The sequence below is a fragment of the Trifolium pratense genome, linkage group LG6 (genome assembly GCF_020283565.1).
Source record: "Trifolium pratense cultivar HEN17-A07 linkage group LG6, ARS_RC_1.1, whole genome shotgun sequence".
Lineage (NCBI taxonomy): Eukaryota > Viridiplantae > Streptophyta > Magnoliopsida > Fabales > Fabaceae > Trifolium > Trifolium pratense.
Genome location: NC_060064.1, coordinates 19019676 through 19036967, shown reverse-complemented (window position 1 = coordinate 19036967; position 17292 = coordinate 19019676). Strand labels below are relative to the sequence as shown.

Below are 17292 nucleotides of genomic sequence, written 5' to 3'. Positions count from 1 at the left end.
AGAGAGAGATAGAGAGAGAGAGAGAGAGGGAATGTGTAACGTAGAAAATAAGTTACTAAATAAGAAGGGGAATGAGGAAGAAATTAAAGGATTGGGTTGTTGTTTCTGGGATGGTTCTCAAAGAGAAAGAGTCATTGAAAATGAGTGAAAATGACATAGTTTGACTTCCCATTTTCATATTACTCCCTCCGTGTGAAAATAATTGTCACAATTTTAACGTGTGGATTATTCATACAAGCTACTTTTATCATATCTTTTATTAATGTATAAAGATAAATATTGACGTACGAAATTTTAACGTGTGCATTATTCGTACAAGCTACTCTCGATGAGTACTGTTAAAATATCAAATTTTCATAATTTTTAATAATACATAACTAAAAATATTAATAATCAAAATTATATGTTAGCAAGTGTGCGGTAGTCAAATGCGATAATTAGTATTTTGGAATGGAGAGAGTAATATTTTGCTGAGAGAGATTAATTAGAATTGTACTTTTTGTTGTTGAGAGAATAATGACATTGTGTTTCTCTCCCTAGACTAAGACAAGACGACAATACAACAACCTTGGTCTTAGCTCCACTTTTTGTCTCGCTTTTAACCGTGTTAAAATGCCCACCCTAGCTCCCCCATGGAGCAGTACATATTTTTGCTGCTAATCTTAAATATAAGAAAAAATTTACTTTTTAGATTAATTGAAAATCTAATGTATTTGGTTCATAGTAAGGTCCGGTACATTAGATTCTCAAATACACCCCCTAGATTGGGATAATAATTGATTTTATGAAATTCATTTTTTGGCTAAACATTTTTTTTTTGAAAGGGAGTTAAAATTAGTGTATGTTTTGGTTTTGCATGGAGAAAATTTTGATTTTGAATTAATTTATTTTGTAAAATTAATTTTAATTAAAAAATTAAGTTAAGGTAAAAATGATTTATACATATGAATATATTCATAAGTGAGTTAAATAGTAAATTTAAGTGTAAAAATTATTAGAATAAGAAGGTACACAATTTCTAATTTGAAGTAGAATAAATTCTAAAGACAAAACTAATTCTACTCTAACAAAATCAAATATATCAAAATTAATTTTAAACAACCTATAGCCCTATCTAAACTGGAGGAGTATCTCAATATAATATTGTCAAAAAATAAACTATAAAGTTAGGTAACATTTTTTTAGTCAAGTTATTTGAGAAGTCAATGTACTCATTCATTGTCCTTCTCCTTGTCAATAAACTATAAAGTTAGGTAACAATTTTTTTTGGTCAAGTTATTTGAAAATTCAATGTTCTCATCCATTGTCCTTCTCCTTGTCTTTTTGCTTACATTAAATTTACGCGAAATGCATTCAGAAATCTTTTGTTTTTGCATTCGTAAAAATCAAGTTCTTTAATATTTCTTTAAATTTTGTAAAGTAATATTCCTTCCGTCCCAAAACTTTAGTCTTTTTAGAATTTTGAATGGAGATTAAGAAATGATAATTTTTACCCTTACTTTATTAAGAAAGAGAAAATATATTTAATTAATGTTTTAACTTTTGTAAGGATACAAATGGTAAAGTAACCATAAATGTGCATTGGTTTCTTAAAATAACTAAAGTTTTGGGACAAAATTAAAAAAATAAAAAGAATAAAGATTTGGAACGGAGGGAGTAGTTAGATTATTTAAGTTTTTTAGGTAATAAATAGATCTTTTTAGTTTTTAATTTTTTGCATAGTTACCTTTCAGATATTCTCCATTACAAAAATTTGTGTACCATTATGTTTCTAGTTATTTTATTGTAACGTTGACTTCTACTATGGTGAATATTTTGATGAAAAAGACACATATTTTAGAGGAGATTAACCGAAAGGACCTAATTGTTACAAACGGAAAACTTAAAGAATCTATTCGTTAATTAAAAAATTTGAACAACCTTTAGTCTTAAATTTATGGTGTAGAAGTGAGACATGCCTTTTATTTTATACAAATTTTTTACTTTTATTATTAAATTAATAAATCTCATCATTGAATCAAAATAAATACGATGTGACATATTGATCTAATAGTTAACTTTATTAATTATGTTAAGGAATTCAACATCGCTTGCGAGATGACCTTATGTATTTATAAAGTAAAGGCAATTCCGACTTTAATTATAAACGGTTTTATAAAAATGAGTTAGACTTAATATAAATAAGATGGTATTAGTTTTCTTCTAACCATTAACAATCTTAAAAAACTCGTGATCATTTTCTTGTTGGTACCAATATAAAGATCAAGGAAGAGGGATCTTTTGTCTTAAACGATGACTTTGCACAAAAATATTTGCAAGTCGTCATGCAGTTCTTGAGAGTTTAAGCTTTTTTAATTAATCTATTATTGCACCAACCATGCATATGGGTGAAATTATAGTATAAACTTTATAGTCAACTCATCCTCTATATTATAAGCTTAGCATTTGTTTTTGGCCTGATTTGAATTTTAAGATGTAGAGTATGACTAGTATTTATTGTAAAAAAATTTGGTCATGCTAACTAGTGCAGGCACTACTATATCAAAACAACTAACTTTTGTATTAAAAATAGTGTTCTTTTACATTTCTAAAAGGTTAATTATAGAAGTTCCAAGATCATTTTATCATATTTGGTTCCTTAATTAGTGCCTGCTTGGACACTAGTTAGCATTTTTTTTTTAATTGGATTGAGAACATCCTAACATTATCAGATATCCCAACTAAATTGACATCCCTAATCACTCTCATCTTCTGTAACACCTTAATTTTTAACCATAAAAGTTGTGATTTTTTATCTTAAAAATATTGTCGATAGTCATTAGAATTTATGTTAATTTTAAGCATTAGTCGACTACTTATGAAAATGGTTCACCGTAGCACTAACAGTTTTTTAGAATGAAAAGCATATTATTTCATATTGAATTGTACATGGAATTGGATTAGGTGCATTCGAATTTTCCGTGCAGTCACTTTAAAAAATACGGTTAAAAAATAAAGTTTTCAAATCATGATCGGACGACTATAAAGTGACCGACCGTACGACTGCACGAAAAATTTGACTTCACGGGTTTCAACTTTCAAGTAGCTGCTATTGTTTTTTTTTTTTTTTTTTACAATGGAATTGAGGATCGAACTCAAAACTTTCAGCATACTACCCAAATTCAAGGTTAGATTTTTTTATAATCCAGAGAATCATATGCCAGTAGAAAGAATGGGCGATGGCGTGAAGGAAGGTCCGTGTGATATTTTTATTGAGAGGGGAGAGATCCGTTAACTTCACGAGTAACTTAATAGAGTTACGCTAAATCACGTCCCTCCATTTCATTTTAATCAAACGGTACAAGTTATTTACTAATTAATTTATTCTGGTGAGCCCTAAATCATGTTCTCGAATGCAATTCCTCTACTCTGCCATTGTTTTGATTTCCCCCATCGACAAAAGAAATCATTGCTCACATGATTTCACTCCCTCAGTCTCGCTTGGTGGTAGTCAATCTCACTTCTATAATGAAGTTGGCACAGTCAGACATATTTCATGCAATCTAAGATACTTATTTCTCTAAAACATGTGTTTAGGAGAGTATAATGACCTCTTGTAGGTGTTGACTTCAACAAATGCTTCACATCAAGTATGCCATTTCCAAATCAGCCTTCACTTAATTTCAAATCCCTGTCTCCTCAGGTTTGTGTTTTCCAACTGGTTTTTTACTGCTGCTGCTACCACCACCATCAATCTTTTCCCCAAATCCTCCTTGAATGATAATGGTATACAGATATAAGGAATAATAAAGCAAATGTTATACAAACAAACTGTTGGAACATGATGAAGAATTATGGAGGGAACTTGGTATTGAAATAAACACAAGTGTAAGAACCATGTATAGTGTGAATTGAAAAAAGACTCTTTGAGTCCCACATTGGAAAAATCACACTACTTGGTAGTGTTTATATACCACAAGGTGGCAACCCAAGGGTGGAGACCGCACACAATGTCGAATATCACACGCGTGCTGCCGCCGTCCGGCCGGTTCGGGACGGGCTTGGGTGATATATTAATTTTTTAATACTAAGAAATTTCTTTTAAATCGTCTCCTTAATTCGCACATGTTAAATATGCTTAGACCAAGAACAGATATTTATCTGTTAAACGGTCAAAAAATACGTGTCCCTAATTTTTTGCCACGTTTGGAATTTTGACTGAGCAATTTTGACGTTTAGAATTGATATTCGTATATTAATTAGAGTGGTTCGAAATTTCGACCATATTTGGTGTTATTCTGGCCGATACTACAGTGCAGTAGTTTATCGGTATTTATTGAAAACGGCTGTTTTATCCTGGGGACTTCGCGGTTGATATACTACAGTGCACTTCTTCGAGTAGTTCCGCGAAACGTCTTAAAGAAAGCGACCTAGTACGTGACTCAGCCAATAATTTGTTTCGTTGCCAATTTTGAAAATTCGTTTTTCTGTTTTTTTTTTATAAAGTCAGTAAACCAGTTTCCAACACAAACAAACAAATAAATGATAGTAACAAGTTACCTCTTCAAGGTTCATGTTTCTCATCTTGTTTCTTCTTGTACATCTTTCCCATTGCTGCTAAAAAATATGGAAAGAGAGAAAATGTAAGGCGAAAAAGCCACAAACTAAAACAAAATTCGAAAGTACAAAACTCAATCAGAAGAGTAAATAGTTCAAATGGAAGATTTAAAAGCTTGAGCCCCTTCATAGAAGCACTACAACAAAATCATAATCATCCGGACATTCATGTTGATTCTGCCAATCCATATTTATGAACATATGAGCAAAATACATCAGTTGATAATTTGTGTTACCTAAGTTTAAGTAAACATCATTTACTACATAAGATCTGAACTCTGAAATGAAAACAAGTTCCAGGCTAAAAAAATTGTAATGTGTTCAGCACACATCCAGGAACCAGCACAGCCACACCAATTTTCACAAGTCAACCCCACTGGTTTAGAGATTAATATTAAGAAAGTCCAAATATGGAGAAAGAAACTAATTAAAATTGTTTGAATCAAAGTAAACATATCCTTTTCTAAATTATTAGCAGAGTTAGAAAAAACATGAACAAAAAAACTTAAATAGCATACTTCAATAGCACTTCAGAAAAAACACGCGGGGGTTGGTAATGAGGTTGAATCATAGATGGGTGATTTGGGAATTATGAATGAATACATGGAATGGAAGTTCTTTTTGTTGGACAAGGATTGTATCACTTTAAGGCGGGAAAGGCAGCCCGACTTTGGCTCTGCCAGATCCGTCCGATCAATCTCATGTTACAAATTATGCCACGTGTTGCTCTCCAAAGAAATATGCTATAAATTGAAATATAGTTAGGCGCAAGATGTGCTTAACTAAGGAGTAAAAGAGGCAACAATATCAACGGTTGACACCACATATTCAAATCATAATTAAAACATTTTCTTTTAGTCTTCAACAACCACTGTGATAATCGTTTTACCTTGTCAAAGAACATCTCTCCACCGCCGAAGAATCTTTATGAGCAAAAATCCTACTGTTTCTCTCTTTTCCAGAGAAGAGAATTCAACAACAAGTCGACCAAACCACTTGTAAACCTGACTGAACCTCTTTACGAAAAACATAAGCATTACAAAATTGCGAAGCGTGGTCACCAATAACATTTGATAATAGACCATACACACCTAACCGATCAAGAATTTTATTCCAGATAAAATGAGAAATTTTTTTTAAAAAAATGGTTGGAAGTTCCCTATTTTAAAAATCAATTTTTTAATCCACTATTTTAATTTTTTGAAAATAAATACTCTTTAATTTTTTTTTTTTGCTTCAATACCTTTGAAAAATGGGCCAGCCCAAAAAGAATTAAACCCAGTTTGGAATGCAATGGCAAAAAAGGAAAGAAAAAGAAAAATGTGGCAGATGAATGAGACATTGATTTCATGCATCATCATCAGTGTTTGGTTTGAGATAGTCACACAGTCACATATCATCATCCAATACAATTATCCAATATTCTCAGAATGCTAACTCTCAATCTCAATGCTCTTCCTTCTTCTTCGTTAGTTCTCTTTCTCTGTCTCTTGTTTTACTCTCTCTCTTTCTCACTTTTGTTTATTATTGTTTTGCTATGTGTTGTTGCAGGTTCAAAATTATACCTTTTCATGCCAATTATCCACTCTATACTCAAACTCAGTTGTCAATTCCCACTAATCTTAATTACCCTTTTACTAATACAGGTTAAAAATCTCAAATTTCTCACTCTATTTCTCAATGCTTTTGTTAATTTACTATCATAATTTATGTGTTGTTTGCTTTCTCTTTTGGTTTCAGCAACCAGAAAGTTCAGGACTTTTCAGCTCAAGGCTGGATTTTGGGAATCAATTAAATCTGGGTACGTTTCAAATTTTATTATTCAATTTGATAATTTTAAGGAATTAAAAAGGGTACTAGAGTTGTATGATTGTATTGTACACAAAACACAAATCTTATGTTTATACAAATGTTACCATGTATGTATGAAGAAATAGTTAACTACTTGGGATTGTTGTTCTTCGACTTGTATGTGTGGTTCTTATGTTTGTCATATATTGTAGTAGCTTTGGAAGCTACAAAATTTATACATAAAATGTTTTCATATTATCATATATGTTCCCAAGAACCCGAGTTCGAATCCTGTTTGGAATAAATCATTTGTTAGATTTTACTTAGCTCCTGGCCAAACTTCGGATTACCAGGCCCCTTTTCTTAAGAACAAAAAGTTTATGATTATGTTCCCCGTTGTTGAAATCTAAGACTGTCATTAAAAAAATTAAAAATAGCCAAGATAACCCGGGTTGTATGACTGACATTCACATGTTATGATCTGTGTGTCTCTTATACTGAGAATGCCCTTGACTTTTCCCCTCTTTCAGGATGAGAAAGAATAACACCACGCAGGTCATTGATCCGGAGTCAATAGATGAAGAAGACGAAGAACCTCTACCTCAAGAGTTTGTGCTTGTTGAAAAGACTGAACCTGATGGAACAATTGAACAAATAATATTCTCTTCGGGTGGAGATATTGATGTTTATGATCTTCAAGCCCTCTGCGACAAGGTGTGTATCTAATATCTGTTTATGTTGTGTATCGATGTTTTTGTTGTAACTGTAAGGCTGTAATTATGTATATGCTAGTTTTGAAATTACTTTTCAGACACAAAACCATGCGCATGCACTCACTTCGTGTTTGAGGAACTTGTGCCACCACATTAAGAACTTATTTCTTTATTTAAACTTTTTATTTATATTGATCAATTTCTTTATCCTTATTTTTGTTCCTTAACAACATTAATGACTCCATTATTTATCTACATTAATCATGACAAAAGTTTCCTTCCGTATAGTTTACTTATTCTTCAGAACTTACATTTTTTAACATTATACTTTGCAGATTCAGTGTACCATCGTACCATTTATTTTATAAAACTTGTCCTTCGTTAATAAATAGTTCATCTCTTTAACAGGTAGGGTGGCCTCGTAGGCCATTGGCAAAATTAGCCGCTGCTTTGAAAAATAGCTATATGGTGGCCTGTCTGTATTCTGTACGAAAGTCACCAGGGTCAGGTAAAAACAGCATGACATACTGTGTCCTGTGATTAAATTAATTAGTGGGCTGGTTAAGCTTTTTCCTTATACTTGTAGCTACCTAAACCTATTTGATGAACATCTTAGTGTACTTGGCGAAGTTATTTGACAGAGGGGAATGAACAAAAGTTATTAATCGGCATGGCTCGTGCTACATCAGACCATGCCTTCAATGCGACAATTTGGGATGTTCTCGTTGATCCTGGCTACCAGGTATTTTTGTCAACCGAACATGTATTTTGAATACAAACTTCGGTGCAAGTTACTCAAAGAGTTCGCTTCTAAAACTAGAATAAAGTTCATGCACAATATAGTTTTTTTTCTCTCTCTAGTGTATTAATTGTGCTAATGATTGAACCGGAATTGAATTAATGGTCTATCTTCATTTGTATGGTGGTACTAGAAGATGTTTTTCTCACAGTTACATCAAAAGAAATTTGTTTTGAGATTAAAAGATATCATTAAATTTTTTTTTTCTGCTCAAATAAAAATGTTTAATTGAATGTTAATCTCTTGTTTAGATAATTTAACTACATTGTATGAATTTTCAAAATACATTAGGCATTTTTGGATTCAGGAATACTGCCAAATTATTTTATGCTCAAGTCCCTCCTTTTGTCATGTTCCAATGTAAGCATAAATTATGGTTCATATGGACTGAAGTACTTTTTGATTTCGTTTTGATTGTATAGGGCCAAGGTCTTGGTAAAACTCTTGTAGAGAAACTGATTCGAGCTCTTTTGCAAAGGGACATTGGTAATATAACTTTGTTTGCAGATAGTAAAGGTATAACAATATCGACACACTTTATGCCTTTCATGTTCAATTTTTTTTATTTTAATTGCATAATCCAGTGAAGAGCGTCGAAGTTGGTTGGTCTGTTTGTACAAATATTACTGGCAATATTGTGGACTTGTGCTATGCATTCTATGGTTTCCGTTATAAAGATGAAAAACAATGCCATAAATTTCAAGGGCCTCATTATAGAGCTTTCATCTAAGACTGTCCTCCCTAATTTAACTTCCTTCATAGTGTTCTTTGGATAAACAGCTTGATTTAGTGTTTATAGCAGTAATGCCTATGTATAAGCTATTTTTATAACAAAAGATAAAATAAAGCCAAACTGTTTTTATATAAGCTATAAATTGTTTTCATAAACTATCTTGGAGTACTTATGGAAATAAATTGAAAGCAAGTTATGGACATATTATAAGTTGTTTCCGTAAATTCTCCCAAACAGTATCACACGTTGTATAATAAAGGATAATCTTGACCAATGCTAATCTTCCGGTCCAAACTAATGCTACAGCATTCTCTTCTTATAATTGCCTTATCTTAGTAAGGAATGTAGTTGTTAGTATAAGCTTGAATTTGCATGCTCTTTTCATGGTTTATGTAAAATAGAAATTCAAGTGTCACTCATTGTTTTTACATGTTGAATGCAGTTGTGGAATTTTATCGCAATTTAGGTTTTGAAGCTGATCCGGAGGGCATAAAAGGGATGTTCTGGTACCCAAATCAATGACTGCAACCTTGCAAAAGTTCATTCTTCCTGCTTCTGTTACATTGTTTAACATTGCAACCTGAAAGTATAAAGATTGGACATCAATCCTGTAATTATTGTGTTAGATGGTAGCAAGATATTCTTTACCGCCAATGTTTTACTACTTTCTGAAACAGATAATGGTGAGACTTTGGTTAAAGAATCAGTGTACTATTGAGTTATGCTTTTTTATTTTTATAAAGAATGGTCATCTTGGATGAATGGTTAAAGAACCTGAAAGTAGTATTGGTTTGCCTAGTATTATGGTTTGGGCCCTTATGGGCCTCGGTGCCTCTGGTCCTTTGATGGTTTCTCTCCCAACCCCCCTCAATTCTTTTCTACCCCCCAAAAATCCAAATTTGCCCCTTGCGGTTTGAAACATTTTTGCCAAAAAACTTCGGTTCGTATTCACCGAAGCCAAATATTAGACCATTTCGGTAACTGCAAACCGAACATTAGCGTTTTCGGTACACAAAAAACGAACGTCAGTTTGTTCGGTATCTGCGAACCGAAATGTCATAGATTTCGGTACGTTGGTCGTTGGAATTAGGCCATTTTCGGTAAAAGTTTACCGAAATAATTGTTTCGGTACCTGTGAACCGAAATGTCCCAGATTTCGGTAAGTGGTTACCGAAATTAATCAGAATGTCAGCTTATTTCGGTTTATATAAACCGCAGTACCCCCCAGGGGCAAAAACGGAAAATCAGGGGGTAGAAAAGAATTGAGGGGGGTTGGGAGAGAAACCATCTGGTCCTTTGCTGTAGTCTCTGCTTGAGAGTATGATAGCAATTATATGAGATTTACTTGTCACCCTACCAGTTTCTTGCACGCCCTATGCCTTTCCCATTTTACCCTTCTGCTACTTAAGTAGCGGACGTTATATATAAAAACAAATCTGATAGGGTGTTCCGCTACTTAAGTAGCGGACAAGGGTATTTTTGTAATTTAGTAGGGCGCGTGAGAAAATCAGTGGGGTGACAAAAGCAAATCTCTTTATATATTGGATGAATGGTTATATTTTTATAAAGAATCCTTCCTTTGATCTGCTCATTGTTGTGCAACTCATGTTTCAAATGAGTCTTTTCTTTAATTAATAGAAAATTTTGGTGTAAAATTTCTCAACTAAATTATAAATGTAGTCAACATTAAATGACTTGAATGCCTCATTGGAATTTTAAAGTTGCATGTAATATAAGAAGATCAGTTGCTTGCTCTTTGAATGACTATTCAACTCATTTAACTGATAAGCCTATATATATGATAGTAATGTTCAACTGTTACGTAATCCTTTAATTTAACAATGAGACCGAATTAATTCAGAGAAAGAAAAAAAAAACACTGATATCAGGAATTGGAATGAAGAAAATATTACAAAATGATTTGACTTTTTATAAAAGAGAATCCCACCAAAGTCTCAGCTTTTGTGCTAGAAACCAAACAAACACAACATTCAAAATGTTTTGACATATTTGTAGCAAAGCTTGACAAAATTTATGAGTGATTCATATTATTTCTTTCACCACATGTAAAATAAAAACAAAACCGTCCACAAATCCCAGATCAAATGGTAGAAATTGCGAAATTGTTAGTGTTGGACGTCATGATCGGGGTTCAAATCCTGATCCCTCCACTTTGTGTGTGTCGGTTTTCAATGACTTGTCATTTCGTTTATATACCCAAAAAAAAGAAAAAGAATAAAAACAAAATCATATGACATTATTGCTTTAAAAGTAGTATAAATAACATCTCAATTCTTCAATAGATAAATCTTCAAGAAGAACAGTAATAGTTGCATTATTATACATGTATAATAAACTCTATATTGAATTGAAATGGGAGTTCCATCTAATATCTCGAGATCTTTGTAATTTTTCAATCTCATAATTTTCAACCAAACGGATAACATATATAAAGGCAAAGACTAAAAATTATAATAGTATACTAATACTACTACTAGTATAAAAAAATTAAACTGATGCTTAGTAGCACAATTATTTTTTGTTGTTATATTATCCCCCTATTACCAAATGACTACCTCATAGTAAGAGTTTGCCTTATTACTAATCATTTTTACTTGTGACTTAGTATGGTATACTATGTCAAAATTTATTCATTAAAATTGTTAGGAATATTATATATTTATTTACTGTTGAACCAACACGTGAAAATATCATTCTCCTTGATAAAGCTTATATAAAACTCAATTAAAAACTACTGCTAATTAGCTTTTGGTCGTAAAATATCTTTCGTATAAGTCATAGATGTGTCTTTCAAAGAACTTGGTCACACTATCAGGGGCGGACATGTCTGAGGCTTGGTGTAGCTAAGTTTGGTGCGGCTATAGTCACACCAGTCCAGTCCAAATATTTTTTAAAAATAATGATAAAAATTTTATAAATAATTTTAAATTATTCTGTATACATATTTGTATAAATATTAATGTAAATATTAGTTTATAGTTTATTATTAATGACCGGAAGTCTCTTGATACATATTAGTGCAAATTAGTTTATAGTATTCAACTTTTTGGTTATACAAAGTGTATTATTTTAAGTTATATAATTTAATTGTATAATAATCAACTTTAACGATTGTGGCATATAAATATGAAATGACATAAAGCAATAGGTTTAATTTTTTTCAAGTAAGAAGATATGGGTAAAATTAGAATAAAAATTAATAAGTTATAAGTTAATTGAATTAGTTTATCAAAATAAACTATAAGCTAATAAAATTTTGGGTTCTATATATTTTGGGTTCTATGTAGTTTTTTGGATATAGTTTGTTAGTTTGTTAATTTCTTTTTTTAAAATAGAAATTTTCTGAATTGTTGGTGTTTTTTTAAATACACATGTGTATTAATAATAATTTCATATGTTGTTCGTTGTTTAACTGAATTATTAAGATAACGATGAATTTTTTTCTAGCCACACCAGTAATCCATGTCTGGGTCCGCCCCTACCGGAGGAAATCATATAGTTTGAACACAAGAAGATTCTGTCTCCTATTAACATCAATTTTATTTATATCCATATATCACATTCACACAAAGTCATTAAGGATGTCTTTATCAACAAAAAAAAAAAGTCATTAAGGGTGTGAAAGTCAATTAATAAATACACACCATGATGTGCACATTTTTGGTGAATTTTTCTACATTTTTAATGAGTTTGACAAATATGTCCTATAATAATATATTCTCCAACTTAAATTCATTCTCTCATCCATCTTAAAAATTTAATGTATATACACTATCAATATAATTTATTTACAAATGAATCCAATAACATATCATGCAATGTAGAAGTATTTAAAAACGGTTAGAAATAAACTTCTAAAGCTAGAGAATAGAGATAAATAATATGAGAGTTTTATATTATTCTCTTCATATATGTGTTTTTACACTATAACATGAGTCCTATTTATAGGACACAAATAAGCAAGTGAAAGATCAAAAGTAATTAAAGGTCGCTTAACAAGTCACTCACTGAGATTTTGCAAGAACGTTTTTTAAGAACATTTTGCAAGAACGTTTTTAAAGGTCGCTTAACAAGTCACTCCTATTTAATGCATTTTAAAAGTTTTGAGATTTTGCAAGAATGTTTTTTACAAGGACCAAAATAAAAAACAAAATATATTTGCAGGACCAAAATCATATTTAAGACTATTTTATATTATTTTCATTTTCAACACTAAAAAAAAAATATATTTCTATTGTCCACAAATTCTAGCTCAACTGGCAGAAATATCGAAATTGCTAGTGTCGGGAGCGGGGTTCGAACCCCGGTCACTCCACTTTATATGTGTGAGTTTTCAATAACTTTGTCATTTCGTCAATTAACAAACAAAAAAATATATACTCTTATTTCTCTTTTTAAATGACCTAATAAACATTCAATAATGTATCTCTAACATTATCAATTTAAGCAATTTTGATAATGTATCTCTATTTTTTTTCAATTACTCTATTTTTTTCATTTGAAATTGCTAGTTTTACCTAATTGAAAAAAATCCTTACAATCCGAAGTCTATATATTTTCAAATTTAAAAATAAATAAAAGAATTGACCTTTCAATTTAAATAAATAATAGGAAATTAAAATTATATATAAATAAATAAACTACAATATAAAAATAGAGTACATCAACCAAGAATGAATTGATCTAAGTGGTAATGATTTTGGTCCCCTTAAGCGTGTGGTCAGGAGTTCGATTCATAACCCCTGCATATGAGTAAATTCGATTGAAATAGGAGAACTCACTTTAGTCTTTGTGTGCTCCATAAATTTTCCGACGAAAATTAGTTATCATTAATGGCGACGAAAACTTCCTACCAATATCATATTAAAACAAATAGAGGACATCACAAAGGGTAAGTAGAGGAAGTGGACGGGTTCACACAAAGTGGCCACGGTTTGTTGATAGGAATAGGATGAGATCAAACTCCACATATCTAAAGTTACATTTAATCAAACAAATATCATGCTAGCTTTTTGACATTACTATGAGCTGTTCAAATATTGTTTATATTATTATAATTAATTAATAATAATAAATTTCCACCCCTTGTGGAATTTGGCAGACAAGTTTGGTCTTTCTTTTTTCTTGGTACAAAAGCAGTTTGGCCTGTATTGGTAAGTAATCATTCTAATTTCTAATTAACTACGTTTTTTTGTCAGGTAGCTTATTGGCTTGCCTTTAAAGATGAATAAGTGAAATGTTCAGAGTTCGAACCCCAACTTCTGTATATAAAATGCTGATATTCCCACCAACTGAGCTAGGCTCACAAGAACTTCTAATTAACTATACGTTATTCCATACAAAAGTTATAATCACATGACAGTATTTTAGTTATTAATTAAGTAATATCCATGTTATACCACCCTTTATTAAAAGAAAAAGAAGTTACCCACCACATCCACCAAGGAAGTAGAAGTGGAGAACTTCCCTTTTTTTATTATTATTATTTCACCCATGTTATTCTCTTTTCATTTGTTCAAATAAAGACTTACTATGAATATCCTTTATTTAGTAAAAGGATTTAATTTAAATACACCGCCGGTGTAAAATAATTTTACACCGTCAATCAATAGCAACCATGTTTTCCGCCACATCACCACACTTCACCCCACTTTCTTGATATGACATGGCAAAATAGTGGTTGTTTATTGGACGATCGTGTAAAATTATTTTACACCGTCGGTGCATATCAATTAAACTCTTAGTAAAAATAAAATTTATTAATCTTTTAATTTGATATTTGTATCTATTTTTAATTATTATTTTTCACAGTAATAATAAAATAAACTTACTCAAATATTATATATTATTAACATTGGTAACTAGTTTTTATGATATTTTTGTAAACTTAGTTCAGCTGATATATATATATATATATATATGCGCCGAAATTTCAACTAGAATAAAAAAAAAAGCAAGTTTTTATGATAAATAATAGTTAACGTTTCTTTAGACACAATATGTGATCATGTCTAACATGACATAGTGATTGATGGTGCACAAGTCATGAATATAACCAATAATTTTTTTACAAAATTTATTGTTGGATTGAAAATTTATATCATATAGATCATCCATAATTTTTTAAAAAAAAATTGAAAAATCATTTAATATGTTATTAAGACATATCAAAATTAATGGTATTCAATAAAAAATCATAAACCTTTTGTTACAACATATGTCATATGAGCCAAGTTTGTTACGATTACAAATATAATCTACTCGAGAGCCCTTGAGATTGAAAATATTTGATCTTCAGACTTGACGAAATTTGTGGTGATTTTCCCGTAAAATACCTTGTCCCTTACATAACGACAATTTAGCTTATAAAAAAAAAAAAACATAACGACAATTTAATTCTATGTGCTTGGTCCGTTCATGAAAAACCGAATTGGATGTAATGTGAAGTGTCGCTTGATTGTCGCAAATGAGTTTTGTGGCCTGAAGATCTCCTAATCTAAGCTCTAAGAGTGAATTTTTAAGTCATGCAAGCTCTCTTGAGGCTGTTGCCATAACACGATATTCAACTTCAACACTAGATAGTGCAAGTTAACTGCGTTTTGTTTTTTCTTCTTCGCGAGATCATATTTCTTCCAATAAGAACACAATAACCATAAGTGAATCTCCTATCCGACAATGATCAGTTCAGTCAGCATCTGAATAACAAGTGACTTTAGCATCACTCTTCACATAATAGTTCTCTTCCTGGTACATTCTTTATATATATAAGAAAACGAATAACTATGTTATAGTGACTATCACAAAGGAGCGTCTAGAAATTAGCTCACATGCTCACTGCAGATGTATATCTAGTTTGGTTAATTTCTATTTACCATTAAAAAAAAAAAAAACTAGTTTGGTGACTATGAGATAATATTTGCATGTGGTCTTTAGCTACCCAACTGGCTTTGAAACAATCGATGGTGTTTGGATGTGTGGTGACAAAGAACATTCATTGTTGAAATTCACACACACAACACAACTTTAATGTCCAAGTTCAAACTCGAGTGAAGTGTCCAACCTAACAACATCAACATTAATATATTGTTAAGAAAGTGGTTAATTCATCTTGAAATTTGTTTTTTTAGGTGTTGTTAGAGTTAGTTACAACCAACTTGTTAGTTAAAGTTTGTTAGTAACTAACTAAGTAGTTAGGGAATTAGTTTAGGCCTAAGGGATGAGTTGGCTTGTTGCATAAGCCACCCTATATAAAGTGCAACTAGTGCATTATATTGTAAATCAATTCAACTTTTTGGCCCATTAAGGATGAATAAAATTTCTATTTTTCTCTAAGCTTTCATAATCAGTTTTTCACCAAAATCATCAAGAAACGTTTCATCTCGTTAAACACAGTTTTTGCAAAACTGTGTGTGTGTGCTCAAGCTCAAGCCTTCCTCGCCTATGAGCTTGCCTGCAGTGTGCGTGCCTGTGCCTGCAATCCATCCTCTGAAGAACAACAGAGTCAGAGGCAACACATCCTCTGAACCGTGCATCCTCTGAACCAAGCAAACTCTTGCTTCTGCTGCGCCAACAATTGGCATCAAGAGCCTGGTTCAATCACAGGTAACAAGAGTGAATTGTGAAGGAATCAAGTGGAGAAACACAAAGTGAGCTGTGTAGATTGATTTCTTGAAAATTCAAGATGAACACCCAAGGTTTTGGTACAAACATTCTGATTCTTGATGGAAAGAATTGGGATAGATGGAGTGCAGTGATGAAGTCCTTATTTGGAGCACAAGAGTGTCTTGAGGTAGTGGTGAATGGATACGATGAGTTGGGAGCAAATCCAACTAATGATCAGAGAAATACATACAAAGAAAACAAGAAAAAAGACTGCAAGGCTTTGTTCTATATCCAGCAGAATTGTGATGCACAGCATTTTGAAAAGATTTCAAAATCAACTAAGTCCAAAGAAGCTTGGGATATACTCGAGGGTTACCATGATGGTGGAACCAAGGTCAAGAAGGTGAAATTGCAGGCCTTTAGGAGGCAATATGAGTCTATGGTGATGGAAGAGGATCAAAAAGTAAGTGATTTCTTCTCAAAACTTCTTGCACTTGTACATCAAATGCAAAACTGTGGAGAGACTGTCACTGATGAAATGGTAGTAGAGAAAGTGCTTAGATCCTTAACTCCAAACTTTGATAATGTGGTAATAGCTATAGAGTATGTGAAAGATACAGCTACTATGAAAATTGAAGAATTACAAAGTGCTTTGGAAGCACATGAGATTAAAGTTCTCAGTAGAGGTTCAGAAAAGAAAGAACAACAAGCCTTGCAAGCTCAAACTAACAAGAAAGAAGAAAATGGCAAGAACTACAAAAAGAAAGGCAAAGATAAACCAAAGTGGCTTAAAGATCAGAGTTCAAAAACTGATGACAAAGCTGAATCCTCTAAAGGAGGAGGTTTTGCCAAAGGTAAAAACAAAAAGAAGAACTTTGATAAAAGCAAGGTGAAATGCTACAATTGTGAGAAGCTTGGCCATTTTGCAGATGAGTGTTGGTACAAGAAAGATCAACAAGAGGCTAATGTTGCAGAAGAAAGTGATGTAAAGTCAGTCTTGATGATGGCTACTATAGGGGATGAGTGTGAGAAGAATG

General features: G+C 31.8%; 1 protein-coding gene and 1 long non-coding RNA gene across 2 annotated transcripts; one reads left to right on the top strand and one right to left on the bottom strand.

The window, feature by feature from the left end:
• Positions 1 to 3577: 3577 nt before the first annotated feature.
• Positions 3578 to 4949, bottom strand: LOC123893028. Its single transcript, XR_006803332.1, has 3 exons — positions 4833 to 4949; positions 4540 to 4596; positions 3578 to 3751 (listed from the first exon to the last, which is right to left on the bottom strand). It is a non-coding gene; the product is annotated as an uncharacterized LOC123893028 (long non-coding RNA).
• Positions 4950 to 5926: 977 nt separating this feature from the next.
• LOC123892756 (probable acetyltransferase TAP2) lies at positions 5927 to 9394 on the top strand. The gene is made up of 8 exons (XM_045942616.1): positions 5927 to 6064; positions 6148 to 6242; positions 6337 to 6397; positions 6918 to 7101; positions 7509 to 7608; positions 7742 to 7842; positions 8322 to 8415; positions 9075 to 9394. Exons 1-8 carry the CDS (start codon positions 6027 to 6029, stop codon positions 9152 to 9154), a joined length of 753 nt encoding a protein of 250 aa, XP_045798572.1. The 5' UTR covers positions 5927 to 6026; the 3' UTR covers positions 9155 to 9394.
• The last annotated feature ends 7898 nt before the right edge of the window (positions 9395 to 17292 follow it).

Bases quoted from the DNA above. Each gene is read 5' to 3' on its own strand.
- LOC123892756 (XM_045942616.1), top strand. From the start codon at position 6,027: ATGCTAACTCTCAATCTCAATGCTCTTCCTTCTTCTTC. The intron at 7,609-7,741 runs GTAAAAACAGCA...GTTATTTGACAG, and splicing joins ACGAAAGTCACCAGGGTCAG to AGGGGAATGAACAAAAGTTA. The intron at 7,843-8,321 runs GTATTTTTGTCA...TTGATTGTATAG, and splicing joins TCGTTGATCCTGGCTACCAG to GGCCAAGGTCTTGGTAAAAC.